Source organism: Anser brachyrhynchus (assembly GCF_964034855.1).
Source record: "Anser brachyrhynchus genome assembly, chromosome: 1".
NCBI lineage: Eukaryota > Metazoa > Chordata > Aves > Anseriformes > Anatidae > Anser > Anser brachyrhynchus.
In genome coordinates this window covers 64,450,482-64,469,742 of record NC_137694.1, presented here as the reverse complement: position 1 = coordinate 64,469,742, position 19,261 = coordinate 64,450,482, and the positions used below count along the sequence as shown (strand labels likewise).

The 19,261-nt window shown below is 42.9% G+C and overlaps 1 protein-coding gene across 3 annotated transcripts in view; it reads right to left on the bottom strand.

Moving 5' to 3' along the window:
* The window catches only part of TMTC1 (transmembrane O-mannosyltransferase targeting cadherins 1), a 153,205-nt gene that overhangs the window by 14,101 nt on the left and 119,843 nt on the right, over positions 1-19,261 (bottom strand). For all 3 annotated transcript variants that reach the window (XM_080578839.1, XM_080578840.1, XM_080578841.1), the window contains 2 exons: positions 11,189-11,332; positions 3,408-3,516 (listed from right to left, as the gene is read on the bottom strand). In XM_080578839.1, coding sequence (XP_080434965.1) covers positions 3,408-3,516; positions 11,189-11,332 — 253 coding nt within the window. The remainder of the gene's footprint in view (positions 1-3,407; positions 3,517-11,188; positions 11,333-19,261) is intronic.

The following is a 19,261-nucleotide window of genomic DNA, read 5'->3' as shown; positions in this document are numbered from 1 at the left end:
TAAGCAAGAAAGGGCTATGTTAAACTGGATCTGGATCAGCAGCAGTGTCCCATGTCAGAATATTCCCACTCACTGATATCAAGCACCTTCAGCATTTTTGTCACGGTTGCATTGCACACGCGTTCGTAAAACACTTTTTTGGCATCTAACACCCTGACCCCGCATGCCTCGGGCTCAGAGCAAAGTCTGGAATGACTCCTCCAACAAAGTGCTTGCATTAAGTGCAGTCAGAAATTGAGAAGGGTGGGCCCATCTTTTCGTGCCAGAGCTTTCTCCCTCACAGCCTCTCTTCTTAGGAGAAATGCTGTAAGTTCATCAAGGCTTGATTCTCATTAACACTTAATAATGCCGCTTCCAGACCTTCATGAAACATTAATCAAGCTCACAGAATTCAGAAGACTGGCTTAAAAAATGTATGAGATTTTTATGATATTAAGAAAATTATGCATGTGAGGATCTCTCAGTTAAACTCCAGGGTTTTTAAGTCTGGTTTTGTGGGTTTTTTTTCATGGCTCGGATTTTCAGTCTGGGTATGTCTGAGTAGGCTCGCTGCTGCAGCTAAGTGGGTTAAAAAGTTTCTTTTTCTTAGGGCAGGCTGATATTCTTCCCAAAGAAAAAACAAAAAGTAAAAAACCAAAAAACCCAAAACCTTGAGCCCACAAACTAGGGTCTGAAAAAAGCCATCAGGTAGCGTGAGACACGTGATAAAGCTGCAAGAGCTAGGAAGGTGCTGCTCCACTGCCTCAGAGTAAACCCAGGGGAACCACAGTTACAACAAGGGGCACAGCACTAGCAAGCAAAAACATTAAACATTTAATTTCTGATGTTAGTACCACTGAAACAATCACGGAAAACAATACGTTGCGACTGAGTTACGCTATCAAGCAGACAGCAGTACGATGGGAAAGCATTTATAAAAGGCACAAACAAGCCAAACTTTTATACAGTGTGGAGGTGTTTTCTTTTTTCCAGATGGGGCTCTGACTTCAGAATCAACTCACAAGGAGATAAAAGGGCAATCACACCGAGAAGCACCCTAAGCCCCTGGTGCACGAGAGTTGCCTCTTACAGTATGTTTTACAGCTATGGCCAGAAAGACACCATAAGCTGTACTTTAGACTCATAGCCTGTAAAGTTACGGGGGATCATACTGTACAGGATTGACCAAGGCAATCCCAACACAAGGCAATCCTGATGCCTTGTCCCTGGAGCTGTTCAAGGCCAGGCTGGATGGGGCTTTGGGGAAGCTGGTCTGCTGGGAGGTGTCCCTGCCCACAGCAGCGGGTTGGGACTAGATGGTCCATGCAGCCCGCTGTGGTAACTTCTTGCATATTGCTCGGCATCACAGATACCCAAACAGTCGTAAGACAAACTCTGGGCCACAATCAGAAGGAAAACCAGGTCTGTAACTTTTACCCTACTTGGAAACTATTGCTTGGACAAAAAGAAAACCCCAAACTGAAAAACAGAATCCCGTTTCTCCCTTCTGGCACATATATCATCCTCTGAGCTTGAGATGCCAAAAATTTCTGCCTGTACCCCTCCGGAAAGCACACAGCATTCGGGTGAAATTCTGCAGCCCGCAGCCTCAGGCAGCAGCAAGTATTTGTAGGAGGCCTACTGAGGTCACTAGGATGGGTGTGTGAGGAGGAGGTGCACAATCAGGTAGGCATCTGCTGTGGCTGAACATGAGAAGGTGTTAAAAGCCTGCAGGAAATCGTTATTTTCTGAGGAAACTGTACAAACTATCTTTTCTTCCCTACCACTTACTCAAGTCACAAGAGGATGAATGATCTATACATAAAAGCAGATAAATTATTGCTGGACTTACTAATGGCATTGGCTTTGGGCAGAAGGCCTTGAGACTCTATAGTGGTTTTATTGCTCTGTTGATCTTACAACTGGTAGTTCTAAATAATAATTTCAATTAATATTAAAACCAGGTATTACTGCAGCTGAGTCATTTCTTATAACTGCAGGAGACTCTTCATTGATGCGCTTATTCAAAATACAGTTTCCATTAAACGAAGTTCTTCTCTCAATTCATATACTGTATTTCTAGGTCCCTGCAGCTGATATTGGTAATATTCCAACGTTTAAAAGTCAGTTAAAAGAGAAAATAAAATAGCACATCTTTCAGTAACCCATATATACCACAGGTGAATTTTACAGTGTCTACACGATTGAAGCCTAAACCAGAACAAGATCTTTGCTTATAGTTTTGCTGAAATATATCTACTTGTAGAGACAAGATTTAATTAACCAGACTAATGGAAAATAGTGAAAGATGATATTCCATTGCTATGTCTGTATTTGCACTTTGGCAAGCTTTTATTTAAGAAAGTTTTAGCATCCCATGCTATGGAACAGTTAAGATCTGAAAATCTGGGGACAGAAAAAAACAGTTTTCAAAAGCTTAGTAGAAACTGCTGGAGTTGTGCAGGGGACCTCACCATGCACCCACATAGGGCCAGAATGGGGCCAGTGGTTGTGGCTGCAGTCCACGGGAACAATGCACAGCATCCCTCATTTCCAGCATGCTTGGAGAAAAGCAGGGCTTCGTGGTCTTGATGTGGGCACTCACGCTTCATGTGTACTTTTGAACTCAAGAATTTTGTGCCTCAATTTCCCTTTTCTTCTGCGGAGACACTATTTCACCTCACAGGGACCTTCTAGAAATAAATTACCTCACTGCAGTGAGTGGCAAGCGCCCCAAGTAATGAGCATGGTAAAAAAAAAGCCCAAGAGGAAATGAGTAATCCCGCCTCCAGAGCACATTCTGGGTCCTGTGCAGTAAATAAGGCCTGGGGCACATATCCAACAATGAGGTTAAATAAAATATCCAACAGCTGCTCATTAAGAGCAACATAAAGCAAGGGAGCCTCTCATGATCATCTACCGTGGTAATTAGGAGCTTTATCCTGATGGGTACATGCAAGGGGCAGAATTCAGAGGCAGAAATTCAAAGCAGAAACCTTGTTTCTGGCTTTTTCTAGCTTTGGAGGGCTTTCTTACAAATCTCAAGGTTATCTATGTAGGTTTGTGTGTCTGGGGGTAAGTACTCACCTATTCTGCTGCCATAGCATTCAAGGTGCAATGGATAGACTTTGATATAGATGTGGGGAGCTGCAGAAAGGGTACGTACTCAACTTTAACACTGATGTAACTCCAAGCCTCACCACATGGGTATTATTACTCACTGAGAACGAGTTGCCTCCTTCCTATACTGAACAAGTCATCTCTAAAGCAGCCCAGCACAACTCTCCAGATAGCCACAGACAGGCCTGTGCACTTCACTGCATGCATGTGAGGTGAAAGCACTTCCAGGCTGTGACAGAGGCATTGCAATTACAACATCAGGGCATCACCCTGCAGGAGAAACAAGAGCCTTGAATGATACCCGTTACCTGTTCAGCCAACAGCGAGGCCAGGCTTGAGTAAGCATCTGCGAATTCTGGGCCGTATTTGATGGAGTCCCTCAGTAACATTACAGCCTCCTCCTTCTTCCCTTGGGACCTGCAGGCCGGGGAGGGAGGGGAAAAAAAGAAATAAAAGTTCTTTAGCAGCATGTTTAGGTCACACACTGATCAGCTACTTTAAAGAGATGTAAAAAACTCTACCTTGTTCTTTTCACTGAAACTAAACAATTCACTCGCGCCTCCTCTCCCCAGTGCACGTACCCAGCATCTCCAGATCCATACCGAACCTCTCTGCCTCTCCCTGTGAAAGAGGGTTGGCACTCTGGTCACTGAATACACGCTAAATATTGCTTGCTTGCTGGCCCATGCTTTTTCCCAACAGAGGATGCTGATGCCTCTGGTGCACAGGGTCACTGCACTGATTCCCCGTTTTTTATTTCAATGGCAGGCGTGCAAAGGACTTGTGCACAGGCACTGCCCCTCTCCAGCTCTGGTGCTCACAAGCAGAGCACGCTGTTTTAAACTAATCTGGGCTCTTTCTCCCATCCCTGCTGTAAAAGCACCTCTCCCTTCCCAAAGGAGGAAAGACTGAAATTGGCTACATCCGTAAGGATGATCTAGGGAGAAGCAAGCGGGTCACTCACTGGGGAAAGAAGACACACAAGTATTGAAGTCACGTCGGTAGAGATGAAGGAACTCATCCTACCTCATGCCAGGGTGGGAAATGTGCTCACCAGGGCAACCCATTTCTCAGCAAATTCTGAGACTTTTTGCTCTTCGCATCACGGTTTCATCATGCTCCTCTCAGGAGCTGGGAGCACACAGGTTTTAATGAACCTGCTGTTTGGTCTGCTGTTCTGATGACTGCTCACACTGAGCATTACGCAATGAACCCAGCAAAGACAAAACACCCCCAAAATACTGGATTTCTCAATCTCACACACTGAAGAGCAAAACCTATTTTGCTCTATTAGGCAATCAGCATGGGCCACGAGCTCTGTCTGTTAAGTGATAACTGTTAGATTTTGTAAACTTTTCCAGTCCTACTGCAAATCTACTCTCAGTATTTCTCTTCATTGAAAATAAATCAATAAATCAAGTTGAGAGATGGCTACGCTAATGAGATAGACTTTTTTCCAGCATTGCTCTGCACTTACTGCCTTGGAAAAAGGAAAAGTTTTCCTGAACAAAAATCTGTGTTTATTTATTTGAGCTACAATTTCACCAGTATTGCTCTGTATTCCTTTCCTTGGAAAAATTAGAAGGTTTCCTGAGCAAACATCTAACGATGCTTAGTTGGACTGGAACAACATTTTCTTTGTGCTGGGTATAAAACGAGTATGAATAGCAGGGCTTACAAAAAGAAACAAAGGGCTGTGGAACACAGAAAGTATGTGAACACCTTGCTGCTTTGGCCTTAGATTTCATCTGAGTGACAGGGTCAAGTAACCAGATCTTGTTTATAAGGTGCAAATTTCAGCTGATAATATATGTGGCTTTGCAGATTTTTTCCCTTTCTAGTTATATAACTTGAAGAATATTTTGCCTGTCCATTACGCTAAGTAAAAACAGTTGTGCTAGTCTTTTTCTTCTTCCAGTGGTGCTCCATATAAATTACACGAATGAAGCAAAAACAAATAAAGAACCACTTTTCCCCTACACTAATTAAAGACTAGCTAGCTTGTCAATTTATAAAACTTTTGGATTCCTTGGCTGGAGTTTCATGACACATTTTTATAAATCAAAAACAGATGACTGCTTTATAAAGGTATTGATGTTTGGCAAAAAAATGTAGGAAATGCCAGCTACAGAAATAAAAGGATTAAGTGATCCGCTCAGCAGTAGTAAAAGTTCCCATTAACCACAAACATGCGCTAGGAACATGGGGCAGTCCTCTTAATTACTCTTTTTTTTTTTCTAAATGGCCTTTTTTTCTTTTGATCCAAGAACAATGTTTGTCTCCTGAAAGTGGGGGTAGAGAGAGAAAGATTATGGCATCTTTTTATGTGACAGACTGAATTATATTATAAAAAGCAGATCCAATGGTTTCTCAGAGGGCTCAGTCCTGCAAGATACTGACTGCTCTGGCCAAGCACTTAAACACGTACTTAACTTTTATGTATGCAAGTTGAAAATTAATTACTGGCTGAAGTGCTTTTCTGGACCAAGGCCAACACATTCAGCACTTTGCAGGATCCAGGCCGTAGCTTATATAAATCTCATGCAATCTGGGAGAACACCGAGTGTTGGGAGAAGAGTCTGATACACTAATTTACCACAAACCGGGGATCTGCAGCAGGAAAAACTAGGTAATATATACCTTCAACATGACAGAGAGAGGAACAAATTCAACTGACACAAGGAGTCCATGATCACTTAATCCAATTTTTCCCCAAATTACCTTGCCTTACAATGCCCTCTTCTGATTCCCTCTTCCTCCAGCCTGCCCTCTGCAATCAGCATGGTCGAGCCGAATGCAGGAAATAGCTCTTTCCACCTGGAACATCCCTTGCATATTTTTGCAAGTGCCCCTGCAGTTCGAGAAGCATCAGCCTAAACTATCCTGCAGAAGCCTGGTCATCCATGGGTCTGCGAGTGGGCTGTTGGGACTGGAGTAAATTTCATTCACAACAGAAACAGTAACCTAGGAATTAGTGCTCTAGAAGACTTTTTAGTTTTCATGATTTGTTTTATAATGTGAAGTTAGTTTGACTGCATTAAATCCAGAAACACAGAACTCAGTAAGGGCTCCACAATTGTTCTGAACAACTTGTCTTGGTTTTACATGATAATCCATGCGGAGCTTGCAGTGTGTAACCGCCTGTCTGAAAGGAAATCTCTAAGCACATTCCACTCCCTGGGATTAAACCAATTCAGACATTTTAGATGCACTCCTTTGGTTTTCATCTGTACTATATGGATGACACCAAAGCTGGGTGTCATCCACAGCCCAGCAATACACTGTAAGGCAAGGTTGCTTTTCAGAGGTGCCAGGTTTGACAGAAAAATCATGAAGTTCAGCGAAATCAAATTCATGTCCTGCACGCAGACTGGGATAATCCCATGGACCAGCACAGGTTGGGGGACAACGGGCTGTACAGCAGCTCTGCGGGAAAGGCCCTGAGGATCCTGGTAGGCAACACATTGACCACAGTGTAGAAGGCCAACAACGTCCTGGGTCAGTGGGTCCAGGGAACAGACATTTCCCTTTTATATGATATTTGTGAGACGACATCTGGAGCAATGTCCAGTGCTGGGATCTCCAGTGGAAGAAAGGCATGGACATACTGGAGAAAGTCCAATGGAGAGCTACTAAGAAGGTCTGGGCTGGAGCACATGTTGCATGAGGAGAGGCTGAATGAGCCACATGTGTGCGGCCTAGAGAAGAAAAGGCTCGGGGTGACTTCATTGCTGCCTGAAAGTACCTGGTCGGAGGATACAGAGAAACCAGAGCCAGACTCTTCTCATAGGTGCACAGTGACAGGATGAAAGACAATGGACACAAGCAGGAACATGGGAAACTCTGACTACATACAAGGAGAAATGTTTTTCACCGTGAGAGTGATAAAACATTGGAGCAGGTCACCCAGAGAGATTGTGGCATCCCTGACCTTGGAGGTGTTCAAGATTCAGCTGGACACAGCCCTGAGCAAGGGGATTCAGTTTGACCTGCTTTGAGCTGCGAGCTTGACTAAGTGATCTCCAGAGGTTCATTCCAACCTAAGTTACTCTTTGAATCTACTGTAAACTTGACACTGCCAGAGCTTTTTGGTTTTGTTTCCTTATTTTTAAATGGGCTAGAATGTGCATGTGATGCTGATGTATAACTTCAGCACTTCATACAACACAGAGTATTCTGACCAGAGACAATCCAGAAAGCCAGATGCAGCATCACTGCATGTTATTGCTCAGTCTGCTTCTTTGAAGGGAAGGGAGGAATGTTTCACTTTCTGAAAGATCTTACATCTCAATACATATAGTATCTATCTGATGTTTTCCAGTGTCTTCAGACAATTATATAAGCCCATGCTAGCACGTTATATATCCAAAAGGCTGTATTAGAGAGGGTAGACAATCCTTTTTTCTCTGACTAGATGGGTTTGTTAAACTTGGACTAAATCAGGGCAACAAATGCACAGGACACCTTGGGCTACTCTACATTCCAAAGAGAAGCAGTCCTTTGAATAAACTCAAGATCTCAGGGGACATTGTTTCTAGGCACTTCACTTTCTCCTTGAAAATGCAGCCATAACCCTCTCAAAACACGTAAGAGTTATGAGGCTTTTCTTCATAAGAAATGCTGCACTGAATATTAGAGCATAGAGAGAGAGAATACAGTAAAGAGTAAGTTCTCTCCCATTCTGCAAAAGAAAGCTGAGATCCTAAATATTTACTTCAAATGTTCATAATATTTTATTTATTGTCTCTTTACAGAATAGCTCAGGGGCTATAAATTTATGTGAGGTATTCTGAATGATACATATTTATCTCAGTTTTTCAAGCTGTAACTCAACAAAACTGAATCTATATAGAGGAGTTAAATATTTATATAACAGGAAATATTGAAACAAAATGAAAGAAAGCAGTATCAGGCTGGGCTGCTTGGAACCACGAAAGCAGAGAATGAGATTTCTCCCTTTTAAGCAGGTCATCTTCTGGGGCTATTTTAACTATTAAATTCATCTGCATTGTTTAATTATCCACTGCCCAATATTTATAGTAGGCAAGAAAATGATGACATACAACTTTATTTTAGAATAAGTAAACAAAACCAGAGGCTTATTCAGACTTTATCCTGCAATGGTTCCTGAGAACATTCATCTTCTGGCACATAGCTGTCTTCATCATGTGCAAACAGAAAATGGAATCTCTTTTTCATCTAGGGTATCCACAGGAAAAAAAAAAAGGAAAAAAAAACATAATAATAGCCCGAAATTTCCACTCTGTTGTCCAAAACAATTTTCTAGTCAAGCTTAAATCACAACATGCTTGAATAGACAGCTTATAGCCAGGGAGTAATGAGCAGCAGATACCCACATGGGAACAGCAATCCCATCCTTCCAAAACCCGGGAGTTCACCTTTCAGCACTCCAGAGGTAAAATCTAGTATCTGCAATTGGATTTCCACACTGTGAGCAGGAGTGGGTGTATGGAACTTGGCAGGATCTGACAGAAAATTCTGTGCCAGACCATTTTGTTATGTGTCCCAGTACAAGTAATGCTGTTACTGGACATGCCTTGGGTGCTGCAGATGTGGCTCTTCCTGATCTGTATCAGGTGTACTCACTGAAGCCTCTGTAAAGAGGACAGAAAATCCTTTCATCTCTTGACCTTTTATCCTTTCTCGGCCCTAAGTTTAAAAATCAAAACACCCTTCATAACGTCTCGTAGCACAGCCGGAAATTAGTATCTGCCTGCAGTATTCTGCAGATTTTCATTCATTACCTAGATTATACTAGCATTATAGCATCTGCAGAATACTGCTCGCCCTATATACACAGTGCAGAACTGGTCTCTCTTTCCAATAGATCACAGTCTCCTATACGGTTGAATAAAAGGATAATTTGGTAGAAAATGCACAGAAAATCAAAATGATAGGAATAGGGACCTCGAAATCTCTGCCTCATTCTCATGTGGTCATCTCACATGTCACCTCATGCTCTCTGCAAATTTGATGCATGATCCAGGAGAGGTGCTAGCAAGGAGGTTTGAGCTACTGTTTAGGGGAGACATTTATGTAAGATCTGCTGACACAGCATCTGCTTTACACATGTGCTATTCCCTCCACCACGAACTCTGCCTGGTTTTGAGCAGCTTTCTTTAAAGATAAACAGGGAAATGAGAATACCATTTCTATTATAATTAATACTGTGTGTGTGCCCAGGTGCAATGGATTGCTTTGGAAACCTAAAACAAGTTCACAAAATAGGAGTAAATGGGTGTGGGAAAAGAGCTGAATGGAACCTAAGCACTTTATTTTAAAGAGTTTAGCAGAAGTATCATAACACCTTTAACTTATCACAATATGTGGCATCACAGAAGGATGAAGAACACACAGAATTTGATGGGACACACAATAACTTAAATATCCCTTTAGGAAAAACATGACATATTGCACACAAAACAAAACAAACAGCAGTTCTAAGAGAATGTCCCACATGCCTCCTTTGTGCTTTGCCAGGGCAACAAATCCAGTTTCTACCCATATGCTGGGTCATACGAGCCCATCAACTTGCCAGATTTAAGCATTATTGACATGGAATGTCCTGATGCTGTTTCTGGCTTATGTCCTTTTGTATTAATATTTCATATTAAAAAAAAGATCAAAGAATAGTAATTAAGACAAATGTGATGGATTAAAAGGACTATATATATATATTTTTAAACAGCATTGCCACCTAAGATTAATTTCAATCAACCAAATCTCATGAATAATACAAAGACTTTCAATTTATTTTGTAATAAGGCTGTCTTTACCTTTCTTGTATTTCCAGTAAAGCATTAACCTGCCTTTCTACACATCTGCCATATTCTAACCCCAAACCATCAGGTTTACTTGTAATATTACTCTGGCAACTTTTCTGTTACTGAATGGGCCAGGCAGAACTTCAGCAATCCGCTTAATTTCCTTCACATAAACTCACACTCGAAGCTACATTTCAGAACCAGAGAGATCAAGTGTGTTTTGATGAGACAGTGCCACTTTATAAGCAGCCCAACACTAAAGCCCAATCTGCTCTGAAGGATTTCCCAGAGACCGGTTACCAGCAATATCCCCTTACAAAATAGATGCAATTTATATCAGCAGAAGAGTCTTCTTACTGCTGTTGTTTATTCAGTTCTGCTAGAAAAAGAAGGAAAAAAAAGAGGGAAGGGGAAAGGAAAAGAAGAGAGGAAAGAAAAAAGGAAAAAGAGGAAGGGAAGGAAGGAACCCCACCAGTGTTATCTTGACAAAAACATGGGTATTTTTTGCTGGTGCAAAAAAGCAAGTGTAGGAATAGAGATTTTTGTTTGTTTGTTTTAATTGCACCTCTGACAGATCTTAACGCAGCAGCAAAGCTTCTCTTGTAGATCGAAGTTCAGCCTTTAGATATGGTTAGTCAAATTAATTTGCATGATTATGATTGCTATTCTCCTTGCTAAAAGCTAATGTTCTAAATAACAATGAGTCCAATTAGGAACTGATCAACTTGTCTTCTAGCTCAGTAAAGTAACCACGCAGGGATGTAAACCAGCTTTCCCCTCAAATCCAGACCCACCCCACCCCCTGCAATGGGATGAACCTTCTGCCCTTTTGAGCATCTCGAGAGTTATGTATTTATGCCTAAACTACACATCTGACCTTCCAGTTACAGCTAATGAGGAGAAGTGGGAACTTGCAGGGAGGGATTTGCTGGATATGTGTTATTCATTAGATCTGTATCAAATGCCTGTCTTTGAACAACATGGCTTGCTCCACTGGACAGGTTCACATCTCTCCATTGAGATGGAAATCCCAGGTGACTGGTTTGGATTTAGACACCTCATTGTTTGATGCCTAATTTGGAACAAGTGAATGCCCTCTAGCTGAAGCATCGTTGTAAACAGCACCTGAACTGACCTGGCAGACAGCATAAGGATATCCAGACTAAGCCTTGTCTCTGTGCCAGCAGCCTTGGCTGCCAGTAAGAAATAGCACCATTCCTTCACCAGTTGGCAGAAAACCTACTCTGGTGACGTGCATATGGAGAATCTGGATTTCCTTGGCCCCAGTTCTGCGTTCAACTTACTTGAGCAGGTTGCCGAGATTGAAGAGAGCTCGATTGTGCTGAGGGTTTAACTGAAGGGCCCGTCTGTAGTAGTCCTTCGCCTCCAAAACGTCTTTGGTCAACGTTCCCAAGTTGTTGAGAGCACTTGCATGACGAGGGTACAGTCTGGGAAAAAGGAAATAATGAATTATGCACACTCATTAACTGACACACATAAAGCTCAGGTCACCAGCTCCACCATCACTGCTCTTTGGCACTCAGCACAGGGAAGGATGTCAGCTAGAAAATGCCATCTTCCCTTAATTTGCTGCAGGTCCTGATGGGATCATGAGGAACCTTCTCAACTCCCAAAGAGACTGTAAATCAGGTCTTCTCCTGCAGTTCCTTTATGCTTCCAGGGCAGAAGAGAACACTCAACAGCTTTGAAAACCGATTTTACCCTCCCAGTAAGAGGCAGAATGAGTAGAGCAGCCTGAACATTTTTATTCAAGATACTTATTGAATAAGTAAGAACTACTTAGTCAAAAATATGTTTCCAATATAAATTTGTTTTGACATATATAGAAACCAAAACAACACTGCTTAATTTTGTGTTTTTTAATCTGTTTCCCACAACAAAAGTGATAATAAAAAAGGGCAAAGTGAAACTTGAAATCAGTTGTTGAATAATGTTTTTTTTCAGGACCAATAAAATGATCAAAAAATCTGGAAATGGACTGCTTAACAATATGAATTTCCTGAGTTTCTATATTTTTTTTTAACACCCAGTTCTTCTTTTAACTGATCAGAAATTTAAATCTACCCATTTCAGTTTAACATTACACACTGGGCCCAGTGTACCTCTGTTAAAATTCCGCATGAATTAAGAAGCATTTTGTGGTCCACCCAGCTGCTTCTATGCTCAGGCAAAGTCATGCTCCTGCATTAATGGTTTGGCTTGTAGGTTTTTCACCAGAAAACTCCAGTGGTGAAAATGACCCAGGGCAAGATTTAGCATCCGGGACCCTCTGTATCACAGATGAGTGAAAACTGAGGTTAATTCTGACAACTAAACAAATACAAAAGGGTAGCCCACAGAGGGGGAAAGCTGGGAGACCAGCTGTGCGAGAAGTGTTCAGAGTCCCCTCTGATGCTCTGGTATGAAATGGTGTACAGGTGCCTGCCCACTCAACTTCTCCAATGGACATTTTATTCGTGATAGGAAGGAAGCAAGTCAAGATGGTCAAGGTTTCTGTTTGAGAAGACCTGGTCTCAATTCCCTCTGCCACTGCATGTTTTCTATTTCAGACCAGGAAAAGTCATTTGGCAATTCTTTGCCTTAGGTCCCTGTTTGTAAAATGTGCATAATAGCTTTGTAATTCATGGCAGAGAGATGTGGATAATGACATTAAAAGTAGTTGGCTATGATAGCCCAGGGTATGGCACGAGGAAGGGCATTTAAAGGAAGAAGAGATTAAGGCTATAATGCAGTCTAACTCTAAAGTTTGAGGCTGTTTCTAATCTAAGAATTTCCATGTTTTTTGTTTTTTGTGTGTGCGTGTATTTTTTTTCCTGGAGTTTTTCATTATGTCAGTTCAGCCATGGGATTTTCTGTACTTAAGTACCGTGAATAATTTAGCATTTCATACACTGCTGCAACACTTGTATCAGTCACATTTTCATTCCACGGCACATAAGTGATTCTGGCAGGGTCTTATTTGGGGGCGCAGCCAGGAACACACGAGGGAACTCCAGGAGAAGAGGACGTGCGCCAGTAACAAACGTGGGATATTTCCTACAACTAAGCAAGAAAAAAGTTTTCCACCCAACACTAAACCTAGCAGACAAGGATTGCAAAACCACACAGCGGAGGAGAGAGAGTGTTCAAAGATGCCACCGTATATATATATTTTTTAGAACTTAGCCTATTATACTGACGACGGATAAATGTAATGAGCACCACTCAACACACCTAACTGCTACAGGCTCTGACAACATCCCTCACGTCCAGGTAAGCACCCTGTCTCTCAGAGGTAACCACTTCTCCTGCTGCAAACCCTCAGGTGCAGCTTACACATACTAGCCACTGCCTTGAGTATCTGCATTGTCACAACCATTCACTACACTACCTGCATTCACTGCTCAAGTGATTTCTGAAGAGATCCTTCATTGATCTTGTTACAGAGGAGTAAGAAATCCAAGGCTAAACTGCAGTTGCCACAAAAATAGCATTGCTTTCTACCAGTGAAGCTACACAGTGCCTGAAGCACTTCTGGACGTGAAAAGCTGCCTGTACTTGGAGAAGGGTCAGTGAAAGACAAGGCGATGAGCGTAGAGTTTGAGTCTTACCCTGGCCCTAAAAACCACTGGCCACCTAGACTAAGCCTCCCCAGCTGAAGCAGGCTGGGGAAACTTTCCTCAGGAACAGCAGGGAAGCAATGGAAAGGCCCAAGCTTGCTTGCTCTTTGCTACGTGGGACGCAGCTCTGTGTGATACCTTGACTAGGATCTTAAGTGATGCATGTCCTATCTATCTCCAGGCAAATAACCAAGGGCTCAGACTTGTTTCCCATTTCTTCCACAGGCTTTTGACATTACTTTCAAATAAAAAGATTTGGGAGTCATATTTTTGAGCCTTTTTCTCCATTTGGCTATGATAAAAGCCAAGCATCACTTATGTCAGTACTCACGTATAAAAAAAGCTCTAATATCTGACATGAAGTCGCTTGATGTATGAGTGGGCAGAAGTATTTCAGACAATTCTTGGGAAAGTCAGAAACAGATTAATATTTTACAGCCCTAAACCTGATGCGTTTGCTCGCAAACTTTGAGAAATTTATTCTGCTCTTGGCCTCTAGTGCTCCCATGACATTTTAGGCCCAGGAGATTTTGTTGCACCGATTTGGAGAGGAATGAAAATTCAAAATTAAAAAAAGAGCACTGATTTCACCTTTAAACTGCAGTTCTGACCAGCAGCTCCATAAATACACTTCTGAGCTCAGTGCTAAAACCTCTCGACAGCAAATTACAGGATGCAAGCCCATCTCCCCTGTATCCTGGACTCTATTTCTTGTGTTTTACATGTATTCCTTACATCTCATTGCCCTTTCCAAGGAATATAAGTGAAAAAAAAACCAGAACCTCAACTGGCATAAATTGTCAGCTTAAACCAGCTTAGCATCTGGCCTGCAGAATTTACAACATTTACAATTTTACATATCCGAACAAATGTTAAGAGAAAAATCCGAGCGCAGCGAGATAAGGCAGTGGTGTTGGGCTTTTCCACTGGGGTTCAGTTTTTAAAGTTTTTATTGGAAAATTACTTCATTATGGCAGTAGAGCAAGATGCCACTCAAGTGAGCTCAGCAGAGAGCACAACCATGCCCTAGGACAGCATCACCTCCAGTAAATTAACCAGAGCCAGCGCCTGGGCCCATCACCATCCACGCTGTTTATTGCTGCCATGATCCCTACCAGGTTTACACCGCTCTCGAACTGCTCCCAGGAGTGGGCCAGGGCTGAGCCCAGACCAGGGTCTGGTCCCAAAAGCCAGCTTGGCCTCAGCCCCCGTCCCTCAGATGCTTGCAGGCCGATTTATGCAGTTGTCCCCAAGGCTGGAGACTGGGGCCCAGACCCTTTTTATTTATTAATATGGACATTGACTACAGGACTAATGGCCTTACTCAGGCTGCCCTCTGTTCATGCATACCCACCGCTGTTAACAGTAGCTTCCTTGGGATAAAAACAGAGTAGAACAGTCTTGTGGCTGGATTTACAGAACATCATATAACTTGACCACAGGTGACTAATTAAAGCAACGTTTACTAAAGAAAACGTTTCTGCAAAATTTGCAGATATTCCATGTGCAAAGTGTTTTGCTTTTTGCTATATCTGAGATATTATTTTAATGAATTGAAGCATGTGTACTTTTTTTTTTAATGCTTTTGGGAGGGTTGTGATGTTTTTTGTGACTTTCAAAATTGGCCCCAACGCTTCCTGATGTCTGCCTTGACTGTAAATTCTCCGAAGCAAAGACTGTCTGTTCCCCACGTGTATTCATTTCTCAGAAGAGTCAGAAACACCTTATCATGACAAGGAGGCCTCAAATTAACCTGGAGTCTCTTTCATGCCACCATAACAACAATGCTCAGAGCCCAGACTTTGTTTTACAAATAGCTGGGACACTCAGAGTTGCAAAGAATCAGTTATTATAATGTATATGTTGTTTTATGACTTCTCTTAAGAAACAAAGCTTTTTGTCTGGACACACACAGAGCTGTGTTTTCCTTGCCACCACCATTGATAATGGTAACAGTCTGCAGGCAATATCCTTCTTGCTATGCATCTGATTAAGAAGAAATTCCTTTAGGCTTCACCTAATCAAATGCAAGTGCTGCATTATTTATGAAAGAAAGCTGAATTTCATTAAACTTATTCCACAAGAAACAGTTCATGTAAAAAAATCAATTTCTCATTTCTTTCAGAAATCAGAATAATTTTCTTTCAAAACCTACATTCACAGGTAATTATTACAGAAGTCTGGAAACAGCAGAATTACATAAAAATGAAAAAAGAAAAATAAAAGAAACCAAGCCTATATATTTTAAAGTATATTTTAAATCAGACTGGGATTTCATTTCTAAAGAGAAGACAAGTGGGATGTTTCCTTGTTGCAGAATGAATAATTCAAATGATTCCTCCAGTGCTGTATCTGCAATTGTCAGAATAAATTTAAACAGCTTTCCCTTTAACTATTACAGGTATACACTGCACAAGAACTCCTGTTAATAATTATCCTCACTTCTTTTAGGCTACAAAATTCCCTCTAATGCCATTGAACAAAAGCCTTATTGACTTGCACAGTCAAGAGATTTCTAGTTTTATAAGACGATACCAGGCATAAAACATTTACAGTCATCAAAATGCTGAAGACCACTTATTTTGCTTTTTAATTTAATGCTGTTATTACCTGAAACATTAGTTTAAAAAAAATGCACGGTTTTGTTTGGCAACATATTTATACTACAAGCTGATTCCAGGAAAAAAAAAAGAGAAAGGGAGGGAATTTGTTGTCATGGATACAACCTATAATCCGCCAAGAATTTTAATTCTTTTAATTCAGATGTAGAGAGACCACTTAAATACTTGGCAAGCTCTGCTCGCAGTCCTGCCTTTAAACGGCCCTTGGTTTGGTGCCAGAGGTATTAAGGGGGCAAAAGGCATCAGAATGACAACTCCCCGCTTGCTCTTTGAGTGTTACATGGGTTTTGCACAACCATAGCTGTGCAGGGGCAGAAAGCAAAAGGGATGTGGCCAGGCTAGAGCACAGTTATCCATGGAAATGCCCACGAACAGCACGGAAAGGGCTGCACCGACAGCTTTTGGGGTTCATGCAGCTCTGCCCAGCCTTGTGCTACCCTCTGAGCACCTGTGAGAAGCCTGTCCAAAGCGCACTCCCTCCCAGTGACTTGAAACACAAGTCCTTAAGGCCATCAGAAAAGCCATAAGCAGCATGGGACATAATTAACCTAACAGCCATGCCACGGCAGCGGGAAGGAAAAACCTGCCTGCGTCACCTTGCAAAACGTTCGAAGAGCCTCCAAGCGTGTTCTTGTCTGCCCAAGAGAAAAATCAGCAAGTGGGAAGATGCAGCAGCGCGCCTGGCTTTTGTTACGGCACCTTTGGATGAAAGCACGCGTCCGTCCAAACTTGGCGTTCACGGGGAGCGCTCCACCTCTGCAGCAGCTGCGATTCATTACCTCCGCCGTGCCGCTGCGAGCGGCCCGCTGGAGTTACCTCTGCCTTGGCGAAAGGAGAAGAGGGGCTGAGGGCCCTGCGACAGACCTTGTTTTCTCACCGGTCCTTCATGCTGCTGGACACCTTCCAGCTGCTGCTCTCCATCCATCCAGTGCCGGTGCGACCCTACCACAGTGCTCAGCAGCCGGAGACTGACTCCGGCCAAATTAAGTGTGCAGAGTCAAACCTTAATTAGCCAAGCCCTGTTGCTTGCCGGCAGTGTGGCAACTTGTTTTTCAGACACATTTTGCCCCGTTCCAACACATGCTGCAATATTTTATTGGCACCGTTTTGCCAACAAAAGTAAGAATATTACGTCAATAATGTTTCACCTGTGCCAAATCTTTATACTACCCACTTTATATTTATTCTGTTATAGGATTTCAAGCCAATTTTCCAATCTGAATATTACATCACTCTCATTTTCATGTATTTACATAAGTTCTCAATAAAGCTCTACATCAGGTTGATTTAAAACCTGACTTGATGCAGCTGTGAGAGCAATCATCCTACAGGGAACAATCCTGCAGTGGCAACAACGCGGGCCGTGGCCTCACGATAGCATGGCACCTTGTTCTGAAAGCTGCTCTATGCAATGTGGGTCACAGAGCCAGATCCTATGTTTTTCTCCAAAAGACCTTCAATTTGCAGCATTTGAATTCCTTTTATAAAGGGAAAGACAATCCTGCAATATTAAGCAGCAGCTTGTTTCTCTTGAAGAGTTCTAGTAGTTGCATCAATATTTCCTCAAAGTTAACACCCTTCAGCTTGGCAGAAGATTTGTGGCAGGCTGGGATTTTATTTTATTTTTTTAACCTGGAAATCCTGTTGAAAGCCAGGCAAGTGAGAGATCTAAGGCTTTTCGGTTCCTTTGAAAGCCTCAGGCATAATCTCCTTCAGCGAAAGCATGACAAAGCAGTGAGGTTCCTGGCTGTATGCAGCACAGACCCGAGTGCTGCTATTGCATTTCACCAGCAACGAGCTGAATTAGTGCTTGACACAACGCTAGAAATGAGGCAGGGAGTGAGCAATCCTGCCCTGGCATTGTTCCCGCAGCTTTCAGAGCATTTCTAGGCACCCTCCCTGCAGCAGCTGCCCTGCGGGTGGTCCTGTGGGTCTCACTAGGGTCTTTGCTGGCATTACATGGACCAGGTCAAGTCCTGATGGAGACACCAAGATCACAACTGGTTCACAAAGTGATGCTGCATGAAGTTAGAGAGTGGGGCGCCTGATCTATTTCAGACCCTCCTGCCACTGCTGAAGGGCTGGGGTCCCCCACAGGTGCCTTGGGTGCCCCAGCTCACCTCAGGTGTCTTCTGCTGTCTAAGAGGCAGAAGTCACCCGAGTTTCAGCACTGAGCACCTACAACATGGACACAGAGGGATAGTGCTCACCTCTCCCATGGTTTCCCACATGGCCTGGCACAAGTCTGCCTTGCAGAGTCCATGTGACCTGCCACTAAAGTGACAGCACTGAAATGTCCTTTTCCTGTACCACTGCCTCCCCGCTCACAGCACAAGCCCTCTGCGCTGAAGACACTCTCCAGCTCTGTTCACAAGCCGGTAAAACAGGACCCTGATCTCAGCTGGGACTTCCAGAGGCCAAGTCGGTATAAATAGCAAGTGCTGAATGGCAGCCAGGGCTCACGGGAAGGAAGAGATGTCCTGGCTGCCCTGCTCCTCCCCTGCCCGGCAGCTCGCAGGCAGCAGGAGCATCGGGGCGAGCCTGCTGCTGCGCGCAGAGCACGGGGCACGGCACCCCCGCTGCGTCCCAGCATCAAGGGAAAACTCAGCAGGACGGAGACGTGAAAAAAAAGGGCAGCTGAATAGATTTAACCTGTAAATTGGCAAAAGCCATGTGAATTTTTTGACTCCAGCACCCATTTTAAGAGAATCATATCCAGAAGCACGACATTTAAAAACCAAGCCTGTAGCAAATTAAACAGTATTTCATTAAATCTTCAAGCTTGGGTGGGGGCAGAAGCTAAAGATTTGGAGCTCAGAAGGACAAAAAGGATTTTATGTCAAACAATGTCACAGCTAAACATAAATAAGTAAATAGATAAAAACCCCTCCTGCTAAACTTGCATGTTCCCTGTGATGCTGAGGCAACACGAGGTTATCAAACGGGGCTGCCTGCTTCTGCTCTCACATAAAGAATTTATTCAGGATCTATGTAAGTCCTTAAAATCCCAGGAACTACTCAAGCCCAACAAAGGACTAATAATTCACAACATGCGTGCCTTACAGAGAGAGCAAACAGTGCAGGCTTCTTCAGAGGGCTGACAGAAACCAGAGGAACATCGCAGCAAACAGGAGGC